At 52.5% G+C, this 23,090-nt stretch overlaps 1 protein-coding gene across 5 annotated transcripts; it reads right to left on the bottom strand.

The window, feature by feature from the left end:
* RPH3A (rabphilin 3A) lies at positions 1-21,572 on the bottom strand. Of its 5 annotated transcripts, none has more exons than XM_072350807.1 (21): positions 21,440-21,572; positions 15,153-15,241; positions 14,785-14,796; positions 13,698-13,841; positions 9,109-9,238; positions 8,812-8,898; positions 8,371-8,536; positions 8,141-8,167; positions 7,229-7,351; positions 6,662-6,748; positions 6,529-6,576; positions 6,257-6,457; positions 5,557-5,636; positions 5,120-5,194; positions 4,368-4,477; positions 3,893-4,019; positions 3,619-3,675; positions 3,296-3,447; positions 2,304-2,385; positions 1,696-1,792; positions 1-1,574 (listed from the first exon to the last, which is right to left on the bottom strand). In XM_072350807.1, exons 2-21 carry the CDS (start codon positions 15,227-15,229, stop codon positions 1,444-1,446), a joined length of 2,013 nt encoding a protein of 670 aa, XP_072206908.1. In that variant the 5' UTR covers positions 15,230-15,241; positions 21,440-21,572; the 3' UTR covers positions 1-1,443. The 5 variants fall into 5 exon arrangements, with proteins under 5 accessions (XP_072206908.1, XP_072206906.1, XP_072206907.1 ...); XM_072350805.1 differs by having other exon boundaries at positions 14,785-14,799; XM_072350806.1 differs by lacking the exon at positions 21,440-21,572 and adding an exon at positions 20,250-20,274 and having other exon boundaries at positions 14,785-14,799.
* Positions 21,573-23,090: the final 1,518 nt, after the last annotated feature.

The raw sequence follows: 23,090 nt of genomic DNA on the forward strand, positions 1-23,090 counted from the left end.
TAAAAGCAACCTTAATTTAATAGCTCTGCACGCACAAAGGAGGGTGGTGCTGCTGTGTGGCTGGAATAAAGGAGTTGCTTAGATTTGATTTCATTTGTTCTTTTTTAAAGGTAACTTCAGACGTTTCTCCAGCATTCCCTCATTTCTAGGGGGTTACGGAAATAAAAATATTATATATATATATATATATCAAGAATAGGAAAATAATTCATCTCATTGACAAGGAAGCTCTGCGGTACAGCTGGATTAGAGCACAGTGGGACACAGCAGCGAGTTCCATGGGGTAGCAGCATAGCCAGAAGGGCTGGAGCCGGGCTTTGCACAGCATGCGTGGGTTGTGGTTGACCAACGGGACAGCCCAGCACTGCTCAATAGTGTTGCTATGCTTGAGGTTGTCCAGAGACAGCAGGGGAAGCAGGATGGGACCAGAAGTGATGGGCATCAGCCTGAGAGCACTGCAGCTCTCTGCTAGAGACAGCAAAGAAAACACCTCCAGACAATCGTTAAAGCACAGCTCAAAGACAACAGGTCTTGTGCAGACTTGCAAAAACAATAAGCAAAATATATATATATATATATAATATATATCTAAAAACCAAAAAGTTGGAAGACCTCTACCTGTTGAAGCTACTTTCAGTGTCTGTGGTATTGTAAAGCAACAATCTATGAACATAATGGCCAGTTGGTGGGAAATTTCTTCTCCCTTAGCTTCCCTCCTGCACGGCGCAGCCAATGTTGGGACAGCCCAACTGCACTGGGACAGCAGCAAAGCCCCGTGCTGCCCTCAGCTCACCCTAACCAGCCCCAGCCTGTGCCTCCTTGCAAGCACAGCATGGTTCCCTGCACATCTCTGCCAGTGTTGTACAACTGGTGGATCTTCCCAGCAGAAACTCAGTCTCACTGAGATATTTTCCACATGGAGCAAATCAAAAGCTCAAGCCGTGCTCACAGGGTGACATCTGTGACACAGGCTCTGGATACTGAATGATGGTTACAACCCACATCAAGCCCAATTTTTCAGTATCAGCACCCAGCAAGCAGAACCATCCACTGTTGCCACATCCGTGCTCCAAGCACAGCAGATCCAGGAGCTACACATCCTGCACTGGGATGGAGCAGTGAGCTGGGGCGATGGGACACGTGCTGTCACACACACCAACACCATGGCAGCACACGTGAGACTACTTAGAAAGAGGCAAAGGGCTGGACGCTGTGACTATTGCTTAACAAAACTGCACACTGGGATAATTCGATGACCTAAAAGAAAATGAAGTGAATACAAAAGATCTGGGTTTGTTTTCACGCAGAGGTGAGATTGGGGCACACAGGGGATGCTCGGAGGAGGCAGAGCAGTGGTGCTGCCCAGGGCGCGTAGCAAGGCATGGTTGCACTGGAAGACAGACAGACCTACAGGGGAGGTGCAGGGCTGGGCAGTGGCTGCCTTTAATCGCTGGCAACGTGGTTCTCATTCTGGAGGGTGTGCCAGCGCTCAATCTTCTTGTCCTTGTTCTTCAGACACTCGTACCAGTGTTTCAAGCGCTCCCCCTTGGCCGTAATGCCGAGCTGACAGCCGCCTACAGGAAGGGGAGGAGGGAAAGTTCAGTGTTGATGCTGCTATTCCACTGCAAACCATGTCATCCATCCATAGAGCCAGCCCTGTATGGGGAACCCAACCACATGGAGACCTCCACTCACCGATGTAATCATTAGATTTGCCAATATCGTAATCCCAGACAGAAATATCCAGGGACTTCTTGGCCAGATCGCTGTGTTTGATATCATAGAAAAACTCCTGCAATGGGAGAACACCCAAATCACCCCCATGTTTGCAAAGAAAATACACCTGGAAAACTGCAGTAAGGAACTGGAAATATCCTGAATTCCTGTATTCAGAAACAAGGAGAGGATATTTAAGGGGCAGCGGTGAAGAGCAGATGCTCTTCCCCTGGATGGCAGCACAGTCCACAAGCCAAGTTAGAATCATAGAATCACAGAATCATTAAGGTTGGAAAAGACCGCTGAGATTATCCAGTCCAACTGTAAAGTTCACTCACTGCACTTAACTGAGTGTTCTGAATGTTCCCCATCACCTGAACCCCAAAGCCTCCAGCCACAACACTTCCCTAGGAGATGCAGGAGGAGCCTGGCAATAATTCCTCATTGGGTTGGTGGCCAAAGCCAGAGAGATGTATCACCATAGTGGGCCAGGGTGCCCATCCCACCCATAGTAAATCTAGATCTCCCATGGTCTGCAAATACCATTAAGGTTGGTTTAACAATAGGAAAATTATATCCATCCTTACCTCATTAAACTCAGGATTCAGTGTTTTCTTTTTAATCTGGGTCTTATGCTTGGCCTTTTTTCCCATGTCAGGTTTCAGCCAACTGGGGGCAACAAAAAACAGCTCAAAATTCAAGTGAGAGAAGAGTGTGAGCTTTTATGGTACACACCAAAAAAAGTGATTTTTGGACTTGAAGAAAGCAACTGGAGATATTTAAGGCAATGAAACGGGTCAGCCAGCCTCCCTTCCCACCTTCTAAAATTATCTCAAATGAGTGCTAAACGCGTAAAATCTTAAATACTCGTTGTTTTTTCTCCCCGTTTCCTTGTATTGCCAGACTACACATGGGAGACCACACAGCCCTGTTTTGCAGGGAGCTGAGCTCAGCAGAAACCTGTCTGCAAGGAGTGTTTCCCTTGCTCACAGCAACCAGTGCCATTCTCAAACCAGAAAGCTGACCTTGGGGCCGTGCCCAACCCCTCGGTGTCCTTACAAAATAATGCAATTGGTCCCAAGTCTTCTTTTCCCAAAGAAAACTGCTGATGGAAAACGCAGCCAGGAATGTGTCAACACATACATTGGTGGCCAGATTTATGTTTTAAAAAAAAAAGCTAAAAATAGCCCTCAGTGTTTAACAAAGTGCAGACCAGCGCTCTCAGCCAAGGTGGTTTCATCCAAAGAATGTGGAATCGGTCAGGGGCTCACGCTCCACGTTTGGCTGCAGACCCAAAATCAAATTGCATGGTTGGCATTTGTTAGATCTGTGCTGGAAGTTGGTTTAAAAATGGAAAGCCATCATTTTCTGTTTGTGAAAATGGAAAATATCAGGGGAAAAAAGAGAGAGATTGAGAAGGAAGACCACTTAGTTCCACTCAGGATGTGCAACATGGGTGCTATTGCATGGATTTTAGGGAGATTAGAGGGGTTTTTTTCCTGGTGACCCCTATGGCCACATGTCATGGGCAGTCGGTGACTCCAAAGCTGTGTGTTATGGACAGTAGATGCACACTTACAGTTTAACGAAGGGGTCTGAATACCCATTGGCATCCATGGCCGCCAGATGCACACAGCGCACGATGCCAACGATCAGGCCTCCCTGCTGGGTGCTGTACATGAGGGACACCAGGATCTTGCCACGCTCCTCTATGTCCCCACCGCGGTCCACCTGCAAGAGGAAGCAACTGGAGGTAAGGACACAGGCTGAGAGTGGAAGACAGGCAGAGGCAAAGAAGACAAAACAGACGTGATGGAGACTTATAGCCACGCAGAACAACTTGTTGGTTCAAAGAAAGGTTACAATGTGAAAGATGAGATGAAAAGTGCTGAGGGTCCCTACCTCCTCCTCATACAGAGCCATCCCACGAGATGAGCCTGTTGTTCCAGTACGCTTCATCTGGGTTGGGGAAGGGAAGAAAAGTGACTGCCATGAGCGATCACATGTGGAAAAGGCTAAAAGGATCCCTGGAGTCCAGGTTTTGAGTGTAGCTTAGAACTCACCCCTAAAGACTCAGTGATATCCAGTATCTACACTTTTGGGTTGACCATGAGCTCACACGCCAGTTGTTAACAACCTCAAAAGTAACAGTAGCAGAAATTTCATAGAAACTCACTGGTATTACTCTCTCCAAGCAGATGTTGAAGTTTTTTTTCTGATTGGCCTTGAGTTTTTTCAAGGAAACTCTGGTTTCTCCAATAAACTCGTTGTGGCCAAATTTGTCTTCATCACACACGGAGATCCTGGAGGAAAGAGAAGAGCAAAGTGAGCATCAGACAGAGAGGTGACAGCAACACCTGGAGCACAAAACCACATGAAAACCAAAATGGCCAGAAAACAGAACTTCTCTTCCACCAGGATGTTTGAATGTACCCTTAACTGAGGTGAGAAGACAAAAGGAAGAAGTTTCCTTTAGAAAGGAAACATCAAACATTTTCAGGAGCTTCTAATCATTTTGTTGACCTGTATACTGTTAGATTATGAAGCTCAGATGTGGATCCCAAGCTCTCCATTTCCAGGTGCTCTGCCCATACCCTCTTCCCAGCAGCATCCTGCCAAGCATCATGCAATTCCCCAGCTCCAATGCTTGCCTGAGTGTTTTCCGTGTCATGTCCTCATCTGTGATGCCGTGATACACCAGGGTCTCATTCCACACTGGGTTGCGGGTGTTGCGTAGGGTCTTTGTTCTCAGCTTATTTGACTACAGCACCAAAAGAAACAGGGCATCTGAGCCAGGGCTTTGGGCACCTGTAGCTTATGGGAGGCAACTGGGCTGCGACATCAAAGATTTAAGCTCTTTCCTGATGATGATGCTTGGATTTATTCTGCATGAGACAAGGCAGCCAGCACATCTCTGTGCACAAAGTAAACCTGCAAATGCCAATTCAAGGCTTTTGCTCTCAGTTTCTCCCTCATTTTGCTCACAGTTCCCCTGGGCAGAGCTCAGCTGTAGGACTGAGCTCTGCACCCTGAGCACAGAGCCATGCCAGTGGCCCCGAGCCAACCGTGCTCCTGCATTCCCAAATGATTTCCACGCTGAGCCGGATCCAGCTGGGCTGGGGAGGGAGATTTTTAGAGCTTGCTTTGATGCGATGGGGAGGAAAAAGGAGTTAGAGTTCACTGTCTTAATGGTTCCTTCTTCACAGCTCTAATTAGAACATGCCTTGACTTCAAAGCAAACCAAACTTTCAGACTCTGGCAATAATTAGGTTTTGTGTCGGGGAGAAGCCACACCAAGACTTCAAGGGGAGGTCTGCTGCAAGCCAGGGGTCTGGGAGGCTTAGAAAACCTCTGCTTACTCCTCAGGCCATGGCCAGCACACCCAGCCCAGTGTAAGACCCACCTTGCTGGCCCCAGGCAAGAGGTGCAGCTTTACATAAGGATCTGCCAGGCCATTCGAATCCATCGGTTTCAAGCCCTGAAATATAATAAAGGAGACATAGGGAATGAATCCTTGTTAAGCAAAGCAGGGAAAGGATGAAATCTATCCATTATACAAGAAGAGAAGGGAATGGGGAGAGGGAAAAAAGAGAAGGAGAAAGAGGAGAGGGGAAAAAGGGAGAGAGGGAGAGAGAGAGAGAGAGAAAGGAGCAGAGGGGAGCAGCTCTGAACATCTGTAGTGCCCAGAAGCAGGAAAAAATCCAACTCCATCCCTACCAGCCCCAGGGCGATGGGCACAGATTCACATCCGTGAAAGAAAGGCAAAGAAAGCGGCATCCGGCGGCACAGCACACACGAGGTGACGGGATGCTGTTGTGGCTGGGGCCAGGAAGGGCTCACCTTGGCACGGATGAGCGTGCAGTGCAGGGCGCTGTTCTCCTGGTCGTACAGCAGGCTGAACTCCAGCGCTCCCAGCGTGGCTGCATGGAAATGGCACTTCGTAAGAACTCCAGCCAATACCTCTGCTTAAGCAACCCCGATTAGTAATAATTAGAAAGATCTGCCGCTTAGATGTAAAAGCCTCTTATGGATATCACCACCCAGCACGAGCCGAGGGTGCAGAAACCCTTCCTTGGTAGGAACAGGCTGGAGAGGTAAAGTTGTGTCCCTCCAGGGATGCTCATCCTCAGGCAGCAAAGTGACTTGTTGAGGGAGTAAATGGCCAAACATTGAGATCTCGTGGCATTAAGGTACTAAAGCCACCATTCCTTTCCTACAGGTGGATGGACAAACAGCCACATTTGGTCTTCTTGAAATGGGAAGTTCTTATTAGCACAGACAATAGTACACCTTTGAGCTGAGAAATCTGGTGCAAAACTGAGGATGGGAGTGGGCTTGACTGCAGCTCCATCCTCCATCCCTCACCCAACCCAGATGTCAAGAGCTAAAACCAAAGCACAAAGACACCCTAAGGCTCCTTCCTACATTCGGAAGTTCTCAAAGCATCACAGGCTGACGTTTTGGAGGGCACTTCTCACTTTCCAGTTGGCTTTCCCACAGAAACCCACACATCTCCCAGCCCCAACCCCTGGGTACTCACTGCCTTCATCAGAGTCATAGCTGTTGGCGTCCTCTTCCTCCTCCTCTGGGGGTGGCTGTCGCAATGGGGCAGGGGGCTGTGGGGCTCCAGGTGGCCGAGCTGGCCTCTCATCCCTTGCTGGGGCTGCAGCATAGCCTCCTCCAGCCCTCTCCTCCTTGGGGGCTGCACGGGCTTGTTCTGGGGGTCCCGATGGTGGGCTTGCTGCAGGAGAGACCCCATTAGTCCCCACTGTGTGCTGTCCCCAGGCCCTCAGCAGGAACCCAACCTTTTACCTTGTGTTTCCAGCGTGCGGCCAGCCGCCCCAGGACCTGGTCTTGCCGCTGGGGATAGACATGGTTAATGGGATGACCATGGTGATGCCCACTCCAACACTGGGGTGTCCACCCCAGCCCCACAGCGCCCTACCTGCAGGGGCTGCTGGCCCAGCAGTGGCAGCGGGTGGCCGCGGCGGTGGCGTGGAGTTGGTCTGCATGGAGTTGGCTCTCTTCACACCTGCAAGTGGAAGCAAAATCAGCACTGGGATTGGGATGGAGCAATGCAATTCTGGCTGGGAGCTGAGCCTTGCCCTGACATGGGGCTGACAGCCTCCAGCCTCGCAGAGAATCCCTACTCCTCTTTGCCCCCAGATCACCATTTTTCCTTCTCTGCTTTTAAATCCAAACAACATTGATCATCACTCCACCCTCACACCAGGCAGGAGCTACAAGTCTTGCTGTGGGCATGTCCTCACCCCTGCTGGCTGTAAGGGACAGGAAAGAATCCTTCCTCAGAGCAGCACCCAGCATGTGCCTGAGCATGCTGGAATTGCAGAGAACTTGGGACATTTTCCAGCCATTCCCAGCCTTATCAACATCTGCAAGCTCAGCCCTTGAGTGACAGGTGTGCTCATCCCATCACACCACTCAGCAAAGTGAAATGGATAGGTGTCACCAGTGTGCATGAGCAAACCCATGTGCAGTGCATGGCTCTCACCAGGGCTCCTGCTGACCCCGCTCTCAGCAGTGGGGTCGCGGCTCTCTGTGTCCTCACTGCCGCATGGTCCCATCCTGCCTTCAGCTGGCTTACGGACCCGGGCAGCCATTGTCACCTCACTGCCTGTAAGAGTGAGAAACAAGGTGATGAGATTCATCCCACCCATCCCTGCAGGCAACAGGAGGAGGAGGAGAAGAAGGAAGAGCCACACGGAGCCTGCACAGAGCACTTGGGAACATCCAAAGGACACAGCGCATCACAGGGACACCAGGAGGCAGAAAACAAGGACATCCATCAGTGCCCATCAACCCCTTAATGGCCTTACAGGACAGGGAGATCATATTTTCTTTTTGCCAATCATCTGCCATTTATTAGCAAGACGTCAGCAACAGCTGCCCGTGTCTCATTTGCTCACCCCCCGGCGGCCATCCGAGCGGATAAATCACCGCCGTGCACACCGGGGTGCCCACACTGCTGCTCCTTGATGAATAGCAGCCCGCAGATGGGATGAGAAAGGTCCCGGCACTCACCCGGCTCGTGGGTATAAATCTTCACTGTGACACAAATGGGCTGTTTATCCTTGGCTGCGCGCAAGGAGAAGTGAAACGCAACGGATTGCGGAGGGAGGAGAAGGGGTGAGGGTGAGGAAACGGAGATGCAAGGAGTCATTTTCCATGGGAGATTTAGGAAAATGAGGGGCAGGATATGAGCATGCTGGGGGCCTGGAGCAGCTGGGACAAATCCTCCCCTTATGGCAGGAGAGCAGCAGCATCTATAAGGAGACAGCAGCTCTGCTCAGCGCATTCAATTGCAGCTGATAGGAAGGTCCCAAGGAGCTCAGTGCCAGCGGAAAGGAGACACCCCACTAAGGGAAGGCATTGGGAGAGGGCATGAGGCACACATGGTGCTTACCGCTGTGGTCCTGTTCATCTGCCTGGCCTTGGGAGCACAAACAGAGTGAGAAGCAGTGAGGGATCCCACAAACCCAGAGAACTCCCCCCAAGAAAAACCCTTCAAGAGGCAGCGAGGATAGCAGCGCAATTTCTGGGACCTTAAAAATACCCCCTAGCATCCTCCACATCTGTCAGGACACTCGTTTTTAGGGCTCAGCACAATTGGGACCCCTGGGCAATGCCACTTACCCCTACCAGGAGTGCGGGATGGCAGCTTTGGGTCTGGGGCTGGAGGCTCAGCTGGGCTGGGCTCACTGGGGGCCGGAGGCACCTTGCTCTTGCTGACGGGCATCGGCTGGGGCAGCATCTGCTTGGGCAATCCCTTGAAAAACCAAGCACCAGAGCGCTTCCACACCTGGGGGGGAAAAAGACAGGGGATGAGCTGAGGGCACACAGCCCCTTATCTCCACCCCCACAACCCCTAATCCCCATCCTCACAGCCCCTCTTGCTGTTTATTCAACTCTGATTTCTTGCTGTGACATCCAGGAGCCCCTCTTCAAACCTGAGATTATTTGAAAGAGGAGAATAAGGCATTTTATCCCAGATACAATCCCTATACAAACCATGCTGAAGGACATGGATAAGGTACAACAGTGCTGCCCCCAGGTAGGGAATGTGGCCATGCTCACCTCCCGCTGCTCACTGCAGATCTTGCACAGCCAAATGGGGTGTGGGCGGCTGTTGGTTGTCTCAACGCCACACTTGGTGCAGACGTTCTGCAGAGAGAGAAAAGTGTCGTGGGACAGAAGGATGTCACATGGGGATGTTAGGTCTGAGCCAACGGGAGACAGGATAATGGGAGATGGACAACAAGAGACAGGACAATAAGAGTAGGGATGATGAGAGATGGACAACGAGGGATGGAACAACTCAAGATGGACCAATGAGAGATGGAAAACCAAGAGAAGGGACAAGAAGATCCTCACCTTCTTGCAGTCCTCGCAGACAACGCAGGCAGAGCCACGAGGCCCCAGCTGCTCCCCGCAGAGGATGCAGCGGTTCACACCATCCCCCAGCACACTGCGGCGCATGTCCTCCAGCCGGGTCATCAGACGCCTGGAAGGGTCACAGTGTCACCATGGGCATTGCAGCCCTGCCTCAGGGGGCCTTGGGTCAGCCTCTACTTTCCAGCAGCAGGTTGTAGCCATGAGGAAAGCAACAGGGGGAAAACACACCCCAGGGGGTCTGCTGCAATATTATAATCCCCCATGGAATTACCATAATTTGCACTCCTATTGACTTTCCTGCTGACGCCGACTGCTACACGTGCACAAAAATGCCAAGTGTCAGCATCTTCTTGCAAAGCAGTTTGACGTCAGCCAAGCAGCTTTTGCCCAAATGGGAAAAAAAAACCAACCCAACAGCCATCCATCCAGATATTGAAAAGAATATTGCAATGGCTCTAGCGAGAAGGCTGAATGAATTAATTGATTTTCTCATTTTCTTTGGGAAAATATTGCATATAGTTTACCAAAATTTGCAGCCCTTTGAGTAAAATGCCAAAAACCCACCAGAGATCAGTCTGTAAAAACACATCTGTTAACTGCAAATGTACAACAAACAAGCCAACAGAACCCACCAATTGAGCAGCTCAAACTCAAAAACTCAACAGATCAGCTGCCCCCAGCAGCACAAAGGGGGTTTCATCCACAGGAGAGCAGGTGCCAACTCTGAGTCCAAGACCCACAGATAGGGCTAGAAGGGGAAAACAATGCATCACTGATGGCACTCAGGGAGAAAAAAAAGGAAGAGGGAAGGAAAACAGAGTCCACTGGGGTGAACGGCACAATCCTTACCCGTAGGGTCCTTCTCCACTCCCATCACAGCATGACCCAAATCTGACAAAGATGCTAACGCAACGTGCATTTGAAAAACAAGGCATTTAAGAGACTTTTTCCCACATCTGATGACATCTGCGGATTGATGACGGCTCTGCTGCTGCCAGCACCTTGCAGTTGCTGGCAATCAGCGTCTCAACCCCGGTCAGCATCCTGCATGTCACATCCCAGTGTGCACTCATGTCATTTTACGTGGGTTCTTGGAGAGGAAAAGCAGCAAGAAGGGAAAAACAGGTTGCAAGCTCCAAGGCATTTTACTACAACTCATCAAATGGCTCACCAGTAGCTGGTTGGGATAACCAGGAGCTTCTGGGAGCTCTTCATCAGCTGCTGAACCAAACTCAAAGCATGGACTAGTCACTCCATGATGAAGCAGAGATTATCTGCCCCTTCAGTATGGCTGCAATGGCTTCTTTGGGTGGGCAGTGTGCTTAACTCTACTGGTGGGTTTCCAACTGGTTGGTTTCCCACTGGTTATTTCACACTGATGGTTTCCCTCTCAATGTGTTTCCCACTGATGGGTTCCCATCAGTTGGCTCCCGCTGGTGGATTTCCTACTCATGGGTTTCCCACTGGTTCCCATGCAGTGGGTTAATCTCTGTGCACTCAGTGGCAGCAGGCTATTCTTTGTTACAGCTTTATTTCCAAGAGCTGTGATGCCTGTCTCTGCCTCCGAGCTTCTGTTTAATGCTCTGCAGATCATCCTGTGTGATTCCCTCCTACGCAACCAGTTGGGTGCCGAAGCCATTGGCGTAGGGTCATTTTACACCCCTTGACTTCAGCAGAGCTGGATTATCTCATAAACAAGCATCATGCTCATTAAAACCTAGAAACGGATTGTTCCCAAACTACTTCTTACTTATATGAAGCCCATGGCAGAGGGTCATCAAGAAGCTCACGGCAGAGATGGCTTTTTGCTGCATGACAGTGGTAGTTTTCTACCCCATATCTGACCAAATGCAGCATGAGCACTTTGCCCCCACTTGGCCAGGGGAAATATCTCTGGATGAAAACCCTTCATTTTCTCAGCAGCAAAGCACATTTATCTGCATTTTTTCCCCCTGCGCTGCAACAGCTCAGCTTCAAAGAGAGGCAGCTTCCCGTTGGAAATCTGCAAGCCCAAACAAACTTATTATAGAAACCAGAACAAATGGCACAATCAAAGAAGGGGAGGGTTGGGGGGGGAAGAAAAAGAGGGGGAAAAAAAAAGCCTTAACATTTCAAGAGATTCATTATTTAGCTGCAAAATCTTTCCCAGTCTCTCATTTAGCAGAAGAAGCTCCTTAAGAGGTTTTTTAACCAGTGCTTCAGCTGGCAGTGAACACACCTGTGGCACTCATTTAAAACGAAGCCCATTTGCCTAATTAAAACATCGATTCAAGCCAGAGAAATCGGGCTTTTCTTCCTCCCTGATTCAAATGCTGCCATGAGAGGAGGGTATAAAAGATTAGAATTGAAGTCCTGGGGTGAAGCTGGCAGAAGGAGGCAAGCTGGGACCTGATGGAGAAGATCAGTGGGCACAGAGAGGTGTTCTTGGGCTGAGCATGAGCTGCACTTCAGCACTTCAAAGCAAATCTGGTTTGTTTTCTCTCCACTGCATCCTGTGGTGCTCCTGCCCTGGCTGTGTCCATCCATCTCTGCCTTCCCATGGACTTTTCCTCCTTCTCCATCCAAGTGCTAATTTTGATGGCACACATCAACCAACCATCACACCCCCATCCCATTCCCCTGCAACATTACCCTTATCACCACGTGCCCTTCAAAGCACCCATCCCTCTGAGTCAAAGAGCTGGAGATAACACTGATAACAATAATGGTTAAAATAGGGTATAAATAAATAAAATATAATAAGCAGACGGGGGAAGAGAACGTGGTGGCACTGAGTTAAGCCCCACAGCTGGGGTTCCTGAAGGCAGCATGCAGGGAGGAAGAACACCCCATCCATCACAGAAAGGATGTGCTTGTGGCTGATGGCAGTAAGATAGAGCCAAGCAACGCTGCCTATCTGGGATGCTTCACGTGCACCTGAGATAAGAGCAGTAAAACACATCCCTGGTAATAAAACATCTGCCTAGCCCCATAAATATGCTTTGGGAAAGCACCTGCAGCAAGCAATGGTCCGGGACTGGCAATATTCCCTGCTGCCATGCAGGAAGGAATAGCATAGGATGTGTTAAATGGGATGGCAGTGGCACAGGGATGCATTTGGTGCAGTGGGTAATCCTGCATGGGGCAGGGGTAGGGGAGCTACAGGGACAGCAGAGACAAGGATGGGACAAGGAGGAGGCAGAGCAACACATAGATGGATCTGGGGGAAAGATATCCCTTCTAACAAGCCTTGGGCTGCAGGAAGCCCTCCATCAGCCCATTGCATTGCTGCTGAAGGTGATTCAGCTCCTGCTCTCCTTCCAGATCTCTCCCTGCCATGAGACATCAACCCAGCCAAAAGAAAACAGCACCGAAGTGTCCCTGTCCTACAGCCCCAATCAGCACCCAGCCCACGTCTCCCGCTGGCTGCCCCGCTGCTAAAAATAAGCTTTGGCTGTGGATTAATCCCAGCTGTGTTTGACACGAGTGACCCCACAAACATCTCCCAGTGAACACATCAACCTGCTGCTGGGTGAAGGAAGGTGGTTTGGTCTGAGGGCTCTGAGAACAAGCTCTACCCCCTGCCCCCCCCCCCCCTCAGGCCCCATAAGCTATTCTTTATATTTACCAATCCTGCTTATTTTTATTATTATTTTTAATGGGAAAGCCCTTTTCCACTCGGGGGAATGCAAAACCCATCATGATCCCATACAATCCAGTATTCTGGGAGCATCTCCCAAGGGATGCAGTGCTCAACAGCTGCAGCCCTGCAGGCATCATCTTCCATAACATGCAGAGCTCTCCTGGATTACATCTATAGGCACTATCCCCTATTTCCATTGCTGAACATCCTCCACTTCATGCTGCAGCCAACAGCACAAAGGAGCTGGCAGGGCTCCTCCTGTGCCTGCTTGGAAGGGGGAATTGGCCAAGGGGTGCAGGGTACCATCCCCTGCCCATTTCATTGGGATGGGGGGAAGGATATCTCCCTCCTCCAGCCCGCACACCACAAGTCTGCGAACAGCTGCTGCAATGCACAATGAGGGGGGAAAAAAAACAGCTATCTCCCTCGCTGCTAACATCCCTGGGAACGTAATCCAAAAAAGCATCACTGCTGAGAGTAATTCTTAGCAGGCTGGAAATGTGCAAAGCTGGGGAAATGCTGCTCGTAAGCTCTTTTGCAGAATGAATCAGCAGCGAGCTCTCTGTGCCATTCATAGGAACTTGGAGCTGGTTTCTACAAGCAGCAGAGGGAAGCTCAGCACGCTTCGGTGCTGGATGCAAGCAAACTTCTGGTCCTGGAGCTGCTCAGAGCTGCTCCAAACTGAGTGTTCTGGGAAATAAAGCAAACCTGGAGTTGCCAAGAGTTGCTGCAGCCTGCAGGTAGGGCAGTTTGCAACAGTGGAGCACTGTGAATGTGCACATTTAGGTGCCATTCACCAGCACAAAGCGCGTATCAAGGTCTTTTGGTGACCAGCAATCTACAAGACCATCCACTCTCAGCCCAGAAACTCTCCAGCATCACACCAGCTGGAACACTGAAGGCACTCATTGTCCCCAAACCGTGTCCCACCGCCGTGCCCGCTCACCCGATGCGCTCCTGCTCCATCTCCTCCATCTTCTCAGCACGGGCAATGACGCGGTTGATGATCTCCTTCTCCTCATCCGTCAGCTCCTCTCCCTTGCGCTGCCGCTCGGGCTGCCCACCCCGCGCTGCCCATCCTGCAGGGATCCTGCAGGGAGAGGGCAGGGGGCAGCAGGGCACCACGCTCCCCAAAAAGGGGAAAAATCATGCAAGCCCTCCCTATTCTCCACACTCTCCCTATTCTCCATGCTCTCCCTATGCTCCATGCTCTCCCTATGCTCCACGCTCTCCTCCTGGCTGGAAGCTGATGTTTCCATTTTCCCCTTAATTCCCAACCCCATCTGCTCAGCTCCCCATGGCCGTGTCCTGTTGGCTGTGCACATGGCATGGCCACACCTGTCCTCGAATGCCACCGTCCCCCCCTGCACAGTCTGTCACTGGACTCCATGCAATCCACAGAGACACTAATTATAATTAACCCATGGCTGAGACTGACGCTGCATATTAAAGCCCATCTGGCTGCCATCCATTAGCACTGCAAACCCAAAAGGTGTGAAATCAGTGCTGGAGGTGGCACTCCTGGCTCTGTCCCCTCTGGTGATGTTTCCAGCCCAGCTCTGTGGAAAAGCTGATATTTGGGGCTCTGACCTTTGCCATCCTCCCCAAAAAGTCCCCATGAAAAGCAGCCTCAACCTGGGTAGCAGGCAGTGTAACCCCAATGCCCACGCTGCATCCGATAGCTGGCAGCAGAGTGGGGACACCAAGGGGTACCTCGGAATGCAAGCAAGGGGATGGTGAGGATTTGGAAGAACCATAGCAGAGATGTGAGGTGCTGGAGGAAGTCAAGTTCAGGGTTAAAATGATCCTTTTTGTGCTCCCTGAGCTGTTCTGAGCATCTCCCCAGGCACCCTGCTCCCACCGGAGCTACAGAGCTTGTCAGGGTAAAAAGACCATAAATTCATTAAGGCAGCGCTTCCTAAAGATTATTGCTTTTCCTATATAGTCAGGGTGAGGTCCTCCCTGTGTCTGTGAGAGTCTTATAACCCAACTAAAGAGCAATGGGGCAAAAAAGAAGCAAGCGGGATACTCACTGCTCCTTCTCGCTGCTGGAGGCACAGGGAAAGAGAGGGGACAAAGAGGGGAGGAATGGGGTGAGGGTGGCTCAGCCCATGCTTGGCCACTGTATATCCCCATCCACAAGACCCCATGTTCCAAAACCATTCTTCATGTCCCAAAACCAGCCCCCATATCCCAAAACCAGACCCTTACATCCAAAACCAGTCCCCACATCCAAAACCACTCTCCCTGTCCCACAGCCAGTCTCCACATCCCCAAACCAGCCCTGGCATACCCAAACCAGCCCATGCCCACCCATCCCACCAGTACAGAGAACTGCAGTCTGACACCCACCAGCACCCAGCAAGGTGAGATGGCCCTGCCCGCCGTCCCCCCCCCTTACCTGGCTCTGAGGGACATGGTTCTGTCACCGGGGCACATCCAGCGGTCAGCGCTGCCACCCACCACCGCGTCGGTCATCGCCGAGGGGACCTGCGGGGACACGGACGGGTTGGGGACGCGGGGCAGGGAGCAGCGGTATTTAGCATCCGGCGAGCGCTGACTCATCGTGTCGGGCAGTCAAATCGCTTCGCTGGGTTTTGGCACAAGGAGAAGCATCCATCATTCTCCCCACCGGGATACAGAGGAGCTTTTTGTCACCCTCCGGCTGGCAGCCGGTGCTGACAGCTGCCGGTGGCGAGGGGGTGGCACAGAGGGGGGATAACCCCGCCTGGCCCCGATCCCACTGCCTGAGAGCTGCAGGGATGGGGATGGCACTGCCGATCACTGCCGGCACCGTGCGCGGAGCCCACAGCCCTCCCCACGGCACGGATGTAATTAACGAGATGCCCGACCCTGCGTTAATTACAGCGCTTCAGAGCTGGGAGGGAAGAGGGGGTTTCCCTTCCAAAGAGAAAAATATCCATATAGAAACTGGGAAACTTTCCCCCAGAACCCATCACATCCCCTCTCCTGGGGTATAACCTCCTTTAGCATTTTGGCACCTTAAAGTCCCTGCAAAACACAACACCTCGCAGTGCTGGAGGAGACTCCGGATAGCAAAGCCCAGCCTGATGCCAGCCCCATAGCTGAGTGCCATAGGATCCATGGGTCCGTCTATCCATGGGTCCCCGCCACCTCTCCATTGCAGCGCATGGGGCAGCGCAGCATTGCCTGCATTGCTCTCAACACATGCATTTGAATTGCTCCTTCCTACCTGCAGCACCACCGGGGAAAAAAACAACAATAAATCCCAAACCCCTCTGCAGAGCCCAGCCTGTGGTGACAGGGCTGCAGAGTTTCCCCTTGGTGCAGAAAACACCAGCAAAACCCACCCCCATTGGTGCCAGCAGATGGGGGAACACTGATGCCTGTTTGCAAATGGGTCGGAGAAGAAGGAAGAAACGGACCCCCCCAAAAAATGGGTTTCATTGATTTCAAACCTCCTTACTGATTTCAGCAGCCACCAATGCCGGGATCACAATGATTGGTCCTGGTTTTACCTCCCAGCACGAGGACACAGGGTTAGGCTGAATCAATAAATAAAGAGGTGCTATTTCTGGTGCCATTTCCACATCCCCAGTTGAGCAGGGAAAGCAGTTCTGGTGATGTTTCCCCTGGGCAGCTCCATGCAGGTGGGGCTGAGCCTTGTCAGGGGGCCAAACCCATCATGCTGGGGAGGAGGAGGAGGATGGCAGCACCAGGGATGAAGGCTGGTCCGGATGATAACCCAAGAGTAGGCATAGGACCTTGGTAAGGAAGGAGGCCAATCTCACATTGGAGCAATGGGAAGGCTGGGAGCCAAAATCCCGAATTCTGAGCGATAAGATCGTGTGCACCATGCCTGGAAAGGGGAAAAATATACCCCCATCCTCCACTTCCTGCCCTGCAGTGTTGCAGGGGTTTTGCATCTGTCCCATTAGGGTTGGCAGAGGGTGGAGGATCGCCTTTGTTTCCCCGAAAACTTCACAATGGTATCTATGGTAAGTCCATGGGGTAATCAGTGCTCTGCTGGCTTCGTGCGGCGCCTTTGCTTTTTGCCAAAACAGGAGGTTGATTGACAAGGTCGGCTCAATAAGCAAATTGCTCATTTCCATCCCGCAGCCACTGCCGGCACCTGCACTGCAGCAGCAAAACTCCCGGCACGATTTATGGCCAACGCTGGGAACTCAACCCCACATCTCTGATCTCATGGTTGGCATCGCTGCTCAGGGCAGGGAGTTGGAACCCAATGATCTTTAAGGCCCATTCCAACCCAAGCCGTTCTATGACTCTACGGTTTCTCCCCCACATTGCTTGTCCTGTGATGCTCAGAGATGTGCCCAAGGTTGGCTGGGATGTCCCCAGTAGACCCTGAGCAAGGACTGGGGAACATCCCTGGGCTTTCCCAGCAAAAGGCACAGAGATGCTGGGAGGAAAACTTCCCCCACTGGAGCTTTCTAACAGCAGAGAGGCCACGGTGCAGATGGAGAAGAGCCCGGAGATGAAGGAGTGCAGGAGCCCTTCCCTTTGCCTATAAATAATAGATTTGGAAGCTCTACTTCACATTACTTCCAGCAACTACTCTTGCTTGGCCCCAGCGCTTGGTTGTGCGTTTTTAGCACACGGCAAAGAACAAAATCAGCTGGCTGTGGTTTTCCCTGCCCCAGATCTCTGCAAGAAGCAAGAGGCTGTGGCAGCCCAAGCCGTGAGCTGGGTGACATTAATGACATGGAAATTTTCCACCCTAAGGTACCCAGACCCAGAGCCATCCAAAGCTACGTGACCCTTCTTCACAGCACACGCAGACACCACAGACAGAGCAGAAACCATTGGCATGACTCTGCCAGATCCTTTAAACCGAGCCAAAACCCAACCTTGGAGCATCCCCAGCACCATTCGGTCCCATGCTCCTGGTGCACCCCAGCACAGCCAGGAACAGCAGCAGGGTTTTAATTCCTGGCCTTGAGGACGAGTTGTGTGATGCTCCATTACTTCTGTATGATGGAGCCCATACGTTTGGCCGTGCTTAAATGAAAAGGGACAGAATGACTTCCTGGCATCACTCTGCACAGTGCCCACAAGGCAGCAAAGCACCCAACGTGTGCAGCCCCATGGGGAGACTCATGGAACGGGCCCACCCTGCCCCACATCATTTCAGCCACGGGGCTGACATGGGGGACCTGGAGTCATCAATCTGCCAACTGCAGAGAGAGTGTCCCCGTGGTAGGGCTGACCCAAAGCCCTATAGATATCTGCTATAGGAAACAGAAAATTCAGTATTTAAAGCCTCTCAGCGCAATAATCAGGCTGCTACAGTGAGCTCAACATTTCTCACTTCACGGTGCCTGCAGAGATGTTTCCACCAGCAAAGACACTGACACAGGCAACCTATTTCTCCAGCCTTCTCAGCTCTGCAATGCAGCTTTCTTAAATATTGAATAAGTCTGCCGCTCTACACCACCTGCCAGTGCCAATGATGAGGTAATTTTTGCATTGACAAAGCCCTAATGCGATTAATCTGGTTTGAAAGAGGAGGATTTCAGGGCTGCCCGTTCGCCCGGTGAAAGGTGCAGCTCCAGGTTCCCCACCAGCAGCCGGACCCTGAGCAAAAAGCCAACACGGTGCCAAGGCTGAGAGCTCCCAGGGCAGCAGTGCCAAGCAGGGCTGAGCTCGAGTGGAGCCAGACATTGTCCTTCAGGGCTTTTGTGATTCACACCCAGCTGGGAAAAGAAATGGTTGGTAGCCCAACAGGTTCCCCATTGCCAAATCCATGGGATGATGGGGGGGAATTTAGGGAATGGTGACCCATTGGCTCTGAGCAATAAGGAGATGTGGGTGCTCTGCTGCAGAACCTGGAGCACCTCAGTTTCTCAGCACACACGTTCATCCCCAAAACACCTTCACTACTGAACTGCTCCCTGCTAGCTGCTGCTTCCATGGGATCCTATGGTCTCTGCTCCCCAGCAGAACTGAACACACCATGCAGGACCCAGAGTATGAATGTGGTGCAGGCACTGAGCTCGCCATGCTGCTCCAAATAGGTTGGAGGAGACTTAAAGCCCATCCAGTTTCAAACTGTGCTATGGGCTGGTTGCCACCCCTCAGCTCAGGCTGCCTATAATCCCATCCATGGCCTTAGGAACTTACAGAGATTGGGCAAACTCCAAACTTCACCTGCAGGGCAATGAACACTCGTATTTTGGCTCATCACAGGCACAAATCATTGCAGAAGGTTTGGGTAAAGCCAAGCAAGCTTCTTCATGGCTCACACTTTCAGAAACTGCCTATGTCAGGGACTCCCCTTCAATGGAAAGAAAAATAAGATGAAGATCTCAGCAGGCAGAATTGTGTGGGTATGGTAACCTGACCTGGCTGCACTGGGCACCCATAACAGGCAGAGAGGGAGGGTGAGTGGAAGGAGGGATGGAAACAGATGATGGATGGAAAGAGAGATGGGTGAATGAGAGATGGGAGGACAAAAACAGGGCCAGAAGGAGCAGCGCTCCATGTGCGTGCATCCTGCACCATGCATGGGCAGACACTGCTCAGCCCCACCTGGGAATCAGGCTCCTGCACCAGCTCCCAGAGTGACACAGCCTGCACCCATCTGCTCCCAGCAGCACTGCTCCTGCAGAGACCTGCACCTTGAGCACTTGTGAATGCTATAAACACAGCCCTGGTGTGAGACAACACAAGGCAGAGAGGTGGGATCCAGTGCAAAGTCCTCCGGTCGCACTGCAGCACGAGCAGTGGCCCAGGAACCCTGGAAATTCAGCACTGGAGAAAGAGCCAGAAGCAGCAAGCCCTGGCCCTGGGGCCATGCCATCCTCCGGCCCCTGCCAGGCATGGCAGGGAACAGGGAAGCTCATCCTGCAGCTTGGCACCATTTGGTTAATTAAGGCTAAATGCAGCCAGCAGGTGAATGAATGGCGGCGGTGCCTGCGGTCTGCAGGTGCAGCAATGCTCAGATGATGGGTACACAGTGAATGCAAAGCACGGTGTGTCCTGGCCACCAAGCACATGGCATACCCCGAGCCCACCCTACTAGCCCCATGGCAGCCTTCCAGCCCCCATTCCCAGCTTCCTGCTGTTCTCCAGGCAGAGATCCATCACAGCAGCATGCAATCAATTCGGGCTGATCAGAGAACCATAGAACGGCTTAGGTTGAAGGGGACATTAAAGATCACCCATTTCCAACCCTGTGCCACAGGCTGGCTGCCAACCACCAGATCAGGCTGCCCAGGATCCATCCAGCAGAGCCTCGGGCACCTCCAGGGATGGGGTTAGGCAGCATAATGACATCGTTCACATTGCTACTCTGTGAACCCAAGCTCCCATCCAGGCAGTGCATCAATGGAACAGATCCCAGCACAGGGACACCCCACACACCGGTGGAGGCAACCAAAGAAGTTCAGCAAAAGCTCCAAGAACTGCCTGCAAGTGCAGCAATGCACAGAGTGCTTGGAGGTGGCACGTCCTGCTTGCTGCTGGGAAGTCAGGAACAAACCCAAAAGCTTACCTGCAGGGGGTGAGCACTTGGTCTGCACTGCAACTCCTAACAGGAGGAAGGAATGGGATGGGTGCATGTCCCATCGTGGGATGCTCATGGCTGCAAGGCCATGCATGCAGGTTGCAGGCCCCACACCTCGTTAACATCACTGTGCCCTCATCCCAAATGCAACCAGTGAGCAGAAGGGGAGTGGTGCAGCTCCAACACGTGGGTATCAATTAAGACAGCTTCCAGCACACCGGCCCCATAGCCCACCACGGGCACCGGCCCCAGCCGCACCCCACCCAGCTTAACAGAATGAGCAATTAACCAGCTGCCAGTGCCCTGAGTGGTTCATCAGCTGCCACCGCTAATTGGCAGCCACTGCGGTGACACTGCCTCCCGGTCTGCGGCAGGAGGACAGTGCCGCCACCACCATGAGCTGCGTCCCCTCCTCTCCAATCCCCCCAATACTCGGGCACCAAGCGCTGGGTGCACCCCACAAAGCACTCAGCACTTTGCTTTCCTTCACGGTGCAAAGCAGGGCTGCAAAGGAAGAGGAGGGAGGGCTGAGGGAGGCTGTGAAAAGCAGGGATGCGTGGATGCTCGTTCCCAATGGGGTCGGGGGGGTCTGGGGGCAGCTCTGCTGGAATCCCACCCCGCAGCCCCGGCCGCTCCATGAGGAAGGGCTGAGTACCGATCTCCCCTACACTCAAAGAGAGCAGCTCGCTCAATCCCCGCCAGATGAACGATGCATCATCAAATAAACCCCGGTATCACAACATTAACAATATTTATTTTCAGGCTAAGCTGCAGCCTGGGCTTTTGATACCAGTAATTAAAGCAAATGGTTCATCTGTTATCAGCTTTGTATCCCCGCAGGCAGCTCCCTGCGTTCTGATCCCTGCGTTCTTCCTTTCCCATCGCATTCTGCCCCGGAGGGGACCACCCCGACCCCCACGTGCTGTGTCATATCCCAGGAGCGATGTGGCACAGACCGAGCCCGGAGCAGAGCACACCCCATGTCCGCTCGGAGCGGCAAAATGAAGAAGCATTCCTCGCTCGCAGACTGCCGCTTCTGACACCGTCGGCAGCACGTCTGTCACTCTTGGAACCGGGCATCGATGCTCAGGCACAACCGTGTCCCCCCGCCCCGCAGCTGCCTCAGACCCCCCAGCCCCGAGCAGGGCAATGCAGACCCCCGGCTCTCAGCTCCTTACCTGGCCCGTCCCGGCTCGGCGCAGCGCGGCTCCCCGGCAGCACTGCGGAGCAGCGCGGAGGCGGCGCAGGGAGGAGACACGGCCGGGGCGGCCCCACAACGCTGCCCGCCCCGGGGCAGAGCCAGCGGTAGCCCCCTCCCAGCCTTCCCTTCCCCACCTCCTGTCCTCATCCCATCCTCATCTACCACGTTATTCCCATCTTCCATCCCCATTCCCATCCCCTTTCTCTCACGTTATTCCTGTTTTCCATCTCCCATCCCCATCTTCATCTCTCATTGTATCCCTCTCCCTGGGGGTGTTCCAGCGGCTTTCCACCCCACAAGCCACACTCAGCCCCCAGCTGCCCCTCCAGAACCTCCCTACCCACACACGGGTGCTCAGCGTGGGACAGGAGCTTCCCCTGCACACCACCTCCATTATCCCCAACCCAGCTGCATCCCTCCAGGTCTCAGCTCCATGAGCTAAGGTTTAAGCAGCACAGGGATCCCTCTTTGAAGAGAGAGAACAGTGGAAGGACGGAGCACACTCCTGCCTTCATTATGGGATGCATCCCTCCACTCAGGGCTGGGTTTTGATTGGCATTCACACTGATGCCTGACGGATATCTCCTTCTGCTCCCTCACACCCATGGATTTTTATTTATGGTTGCTTATGCAAAGCAGAGCGAGAGACGATCGCGGCGCTGTAAAGCTGATGCGCCCTGACACCTTCCTCGGGGAGTCAGAAAAGCAAAAAGAGTCTGCAGAGGTTTGAAAAGCAGCTCGAAAACGTGCTCTCCAGCAAAGAGCTGAGGAACACCTGCAATTATCTGTTCTGAACGCCTGGCACTTCCATTCCCCGCGCAGCCGAGACGGCCCCTGCTCTAAAAATAAAGGAGCCTCCTCGGATTTTGTTGAATTATAAATACATCTTGGCAGTTTGGTGTCTCATGCAGCAGATCAAAACCGGGGAGTGGTAGGGGTTTATTTCCTCTCAGCTTTGTTTTCGTGGCTGTGAGACCTCTAATTGTCGCTGGTTTGTTACGTCCCACAGTGAGCGCGTGGCACGTGCTGTGGGGCTGGCTCAGCCATCGCCATATGGAGGGAGGCTGTCTCCATCCTAAGGCATCATGGGCAGTCCTATGGCACCACTGGGTGTCCTATGGCATGATCAGGAGTCTTTTGGCACCACTGGGTGTCCTATGGTATGATCAGGAGTCCTATGGCACCACTGGGTGTCCTATGGCATGATCAGGAGTCCTTTGGTATCACTGGATGCCCCACGGCACAATTGAGAGTTCCATGGCTCCATTAGGTGCCCCGTGGCACCATTGGGCATCCTATGGCACCATTAGGTGTCCGACAGCATGATCTGGAGTCCTTTGGCACTCCTGGGTACCCCACAGCATCACTGAGAGTTCTATGGCACCACTGGGTGCCCCATGGCACCCCTGGAAGTCCCACGGCACCACTGAATGGTAAAGGTTAGAAAAGACTGCTAAGATCATGTCCCCCATCGTGCCCATAAACACATCCATAAACCATAAATCAGACCCCAGTTTGGGGCACCCAGGAGATGGGTGAGTGAGACGGGTGCAAAAGCCAAAAGTCAAGTCTTACAGAAGGGTGAGGACTGGAGGCTGTGCAAACATCTTCCACTCCATCAACACAGT

This window comes from Excalfactoria chinensis, chromosome 16 (assembly GCF_039878825.1).
Source record: "Excalfactoria chinensis isolate bCotChi1 chromosome 16, bCotChi1.hap2, whole genome shotgun sequence".
Classification (NCBI taxonomy): Eukaryota; Metazoa; Chordata; class Aves; order Galliformes; family Phasianidae; genus Excalfactoria; species Excalfactoria chinensis.

Coding starts and splice junctions, on each gene's coding strand:
- RPH3A (XM_072350805.1), bottom strand. CDS start 15,229: ATGACCGACGCGGTGGTGGGTGGCAGCGCTGACCGCTGGATGTGCCCC. Junction 7,352..8,140: donor AGATGAACAGGACCACAGCG/GTAAGCACCATG, acceptor TCACTCTTACAG/GCAGTGAGGTGACAATGGCT. Junction 3,448..3,618: donor TGGCTCTGTATGAGGAGGAG/GTAGGGACCCTC, acceptor TTCCTCTTGCAG/GTGGACCGCGGTGGGGACAT.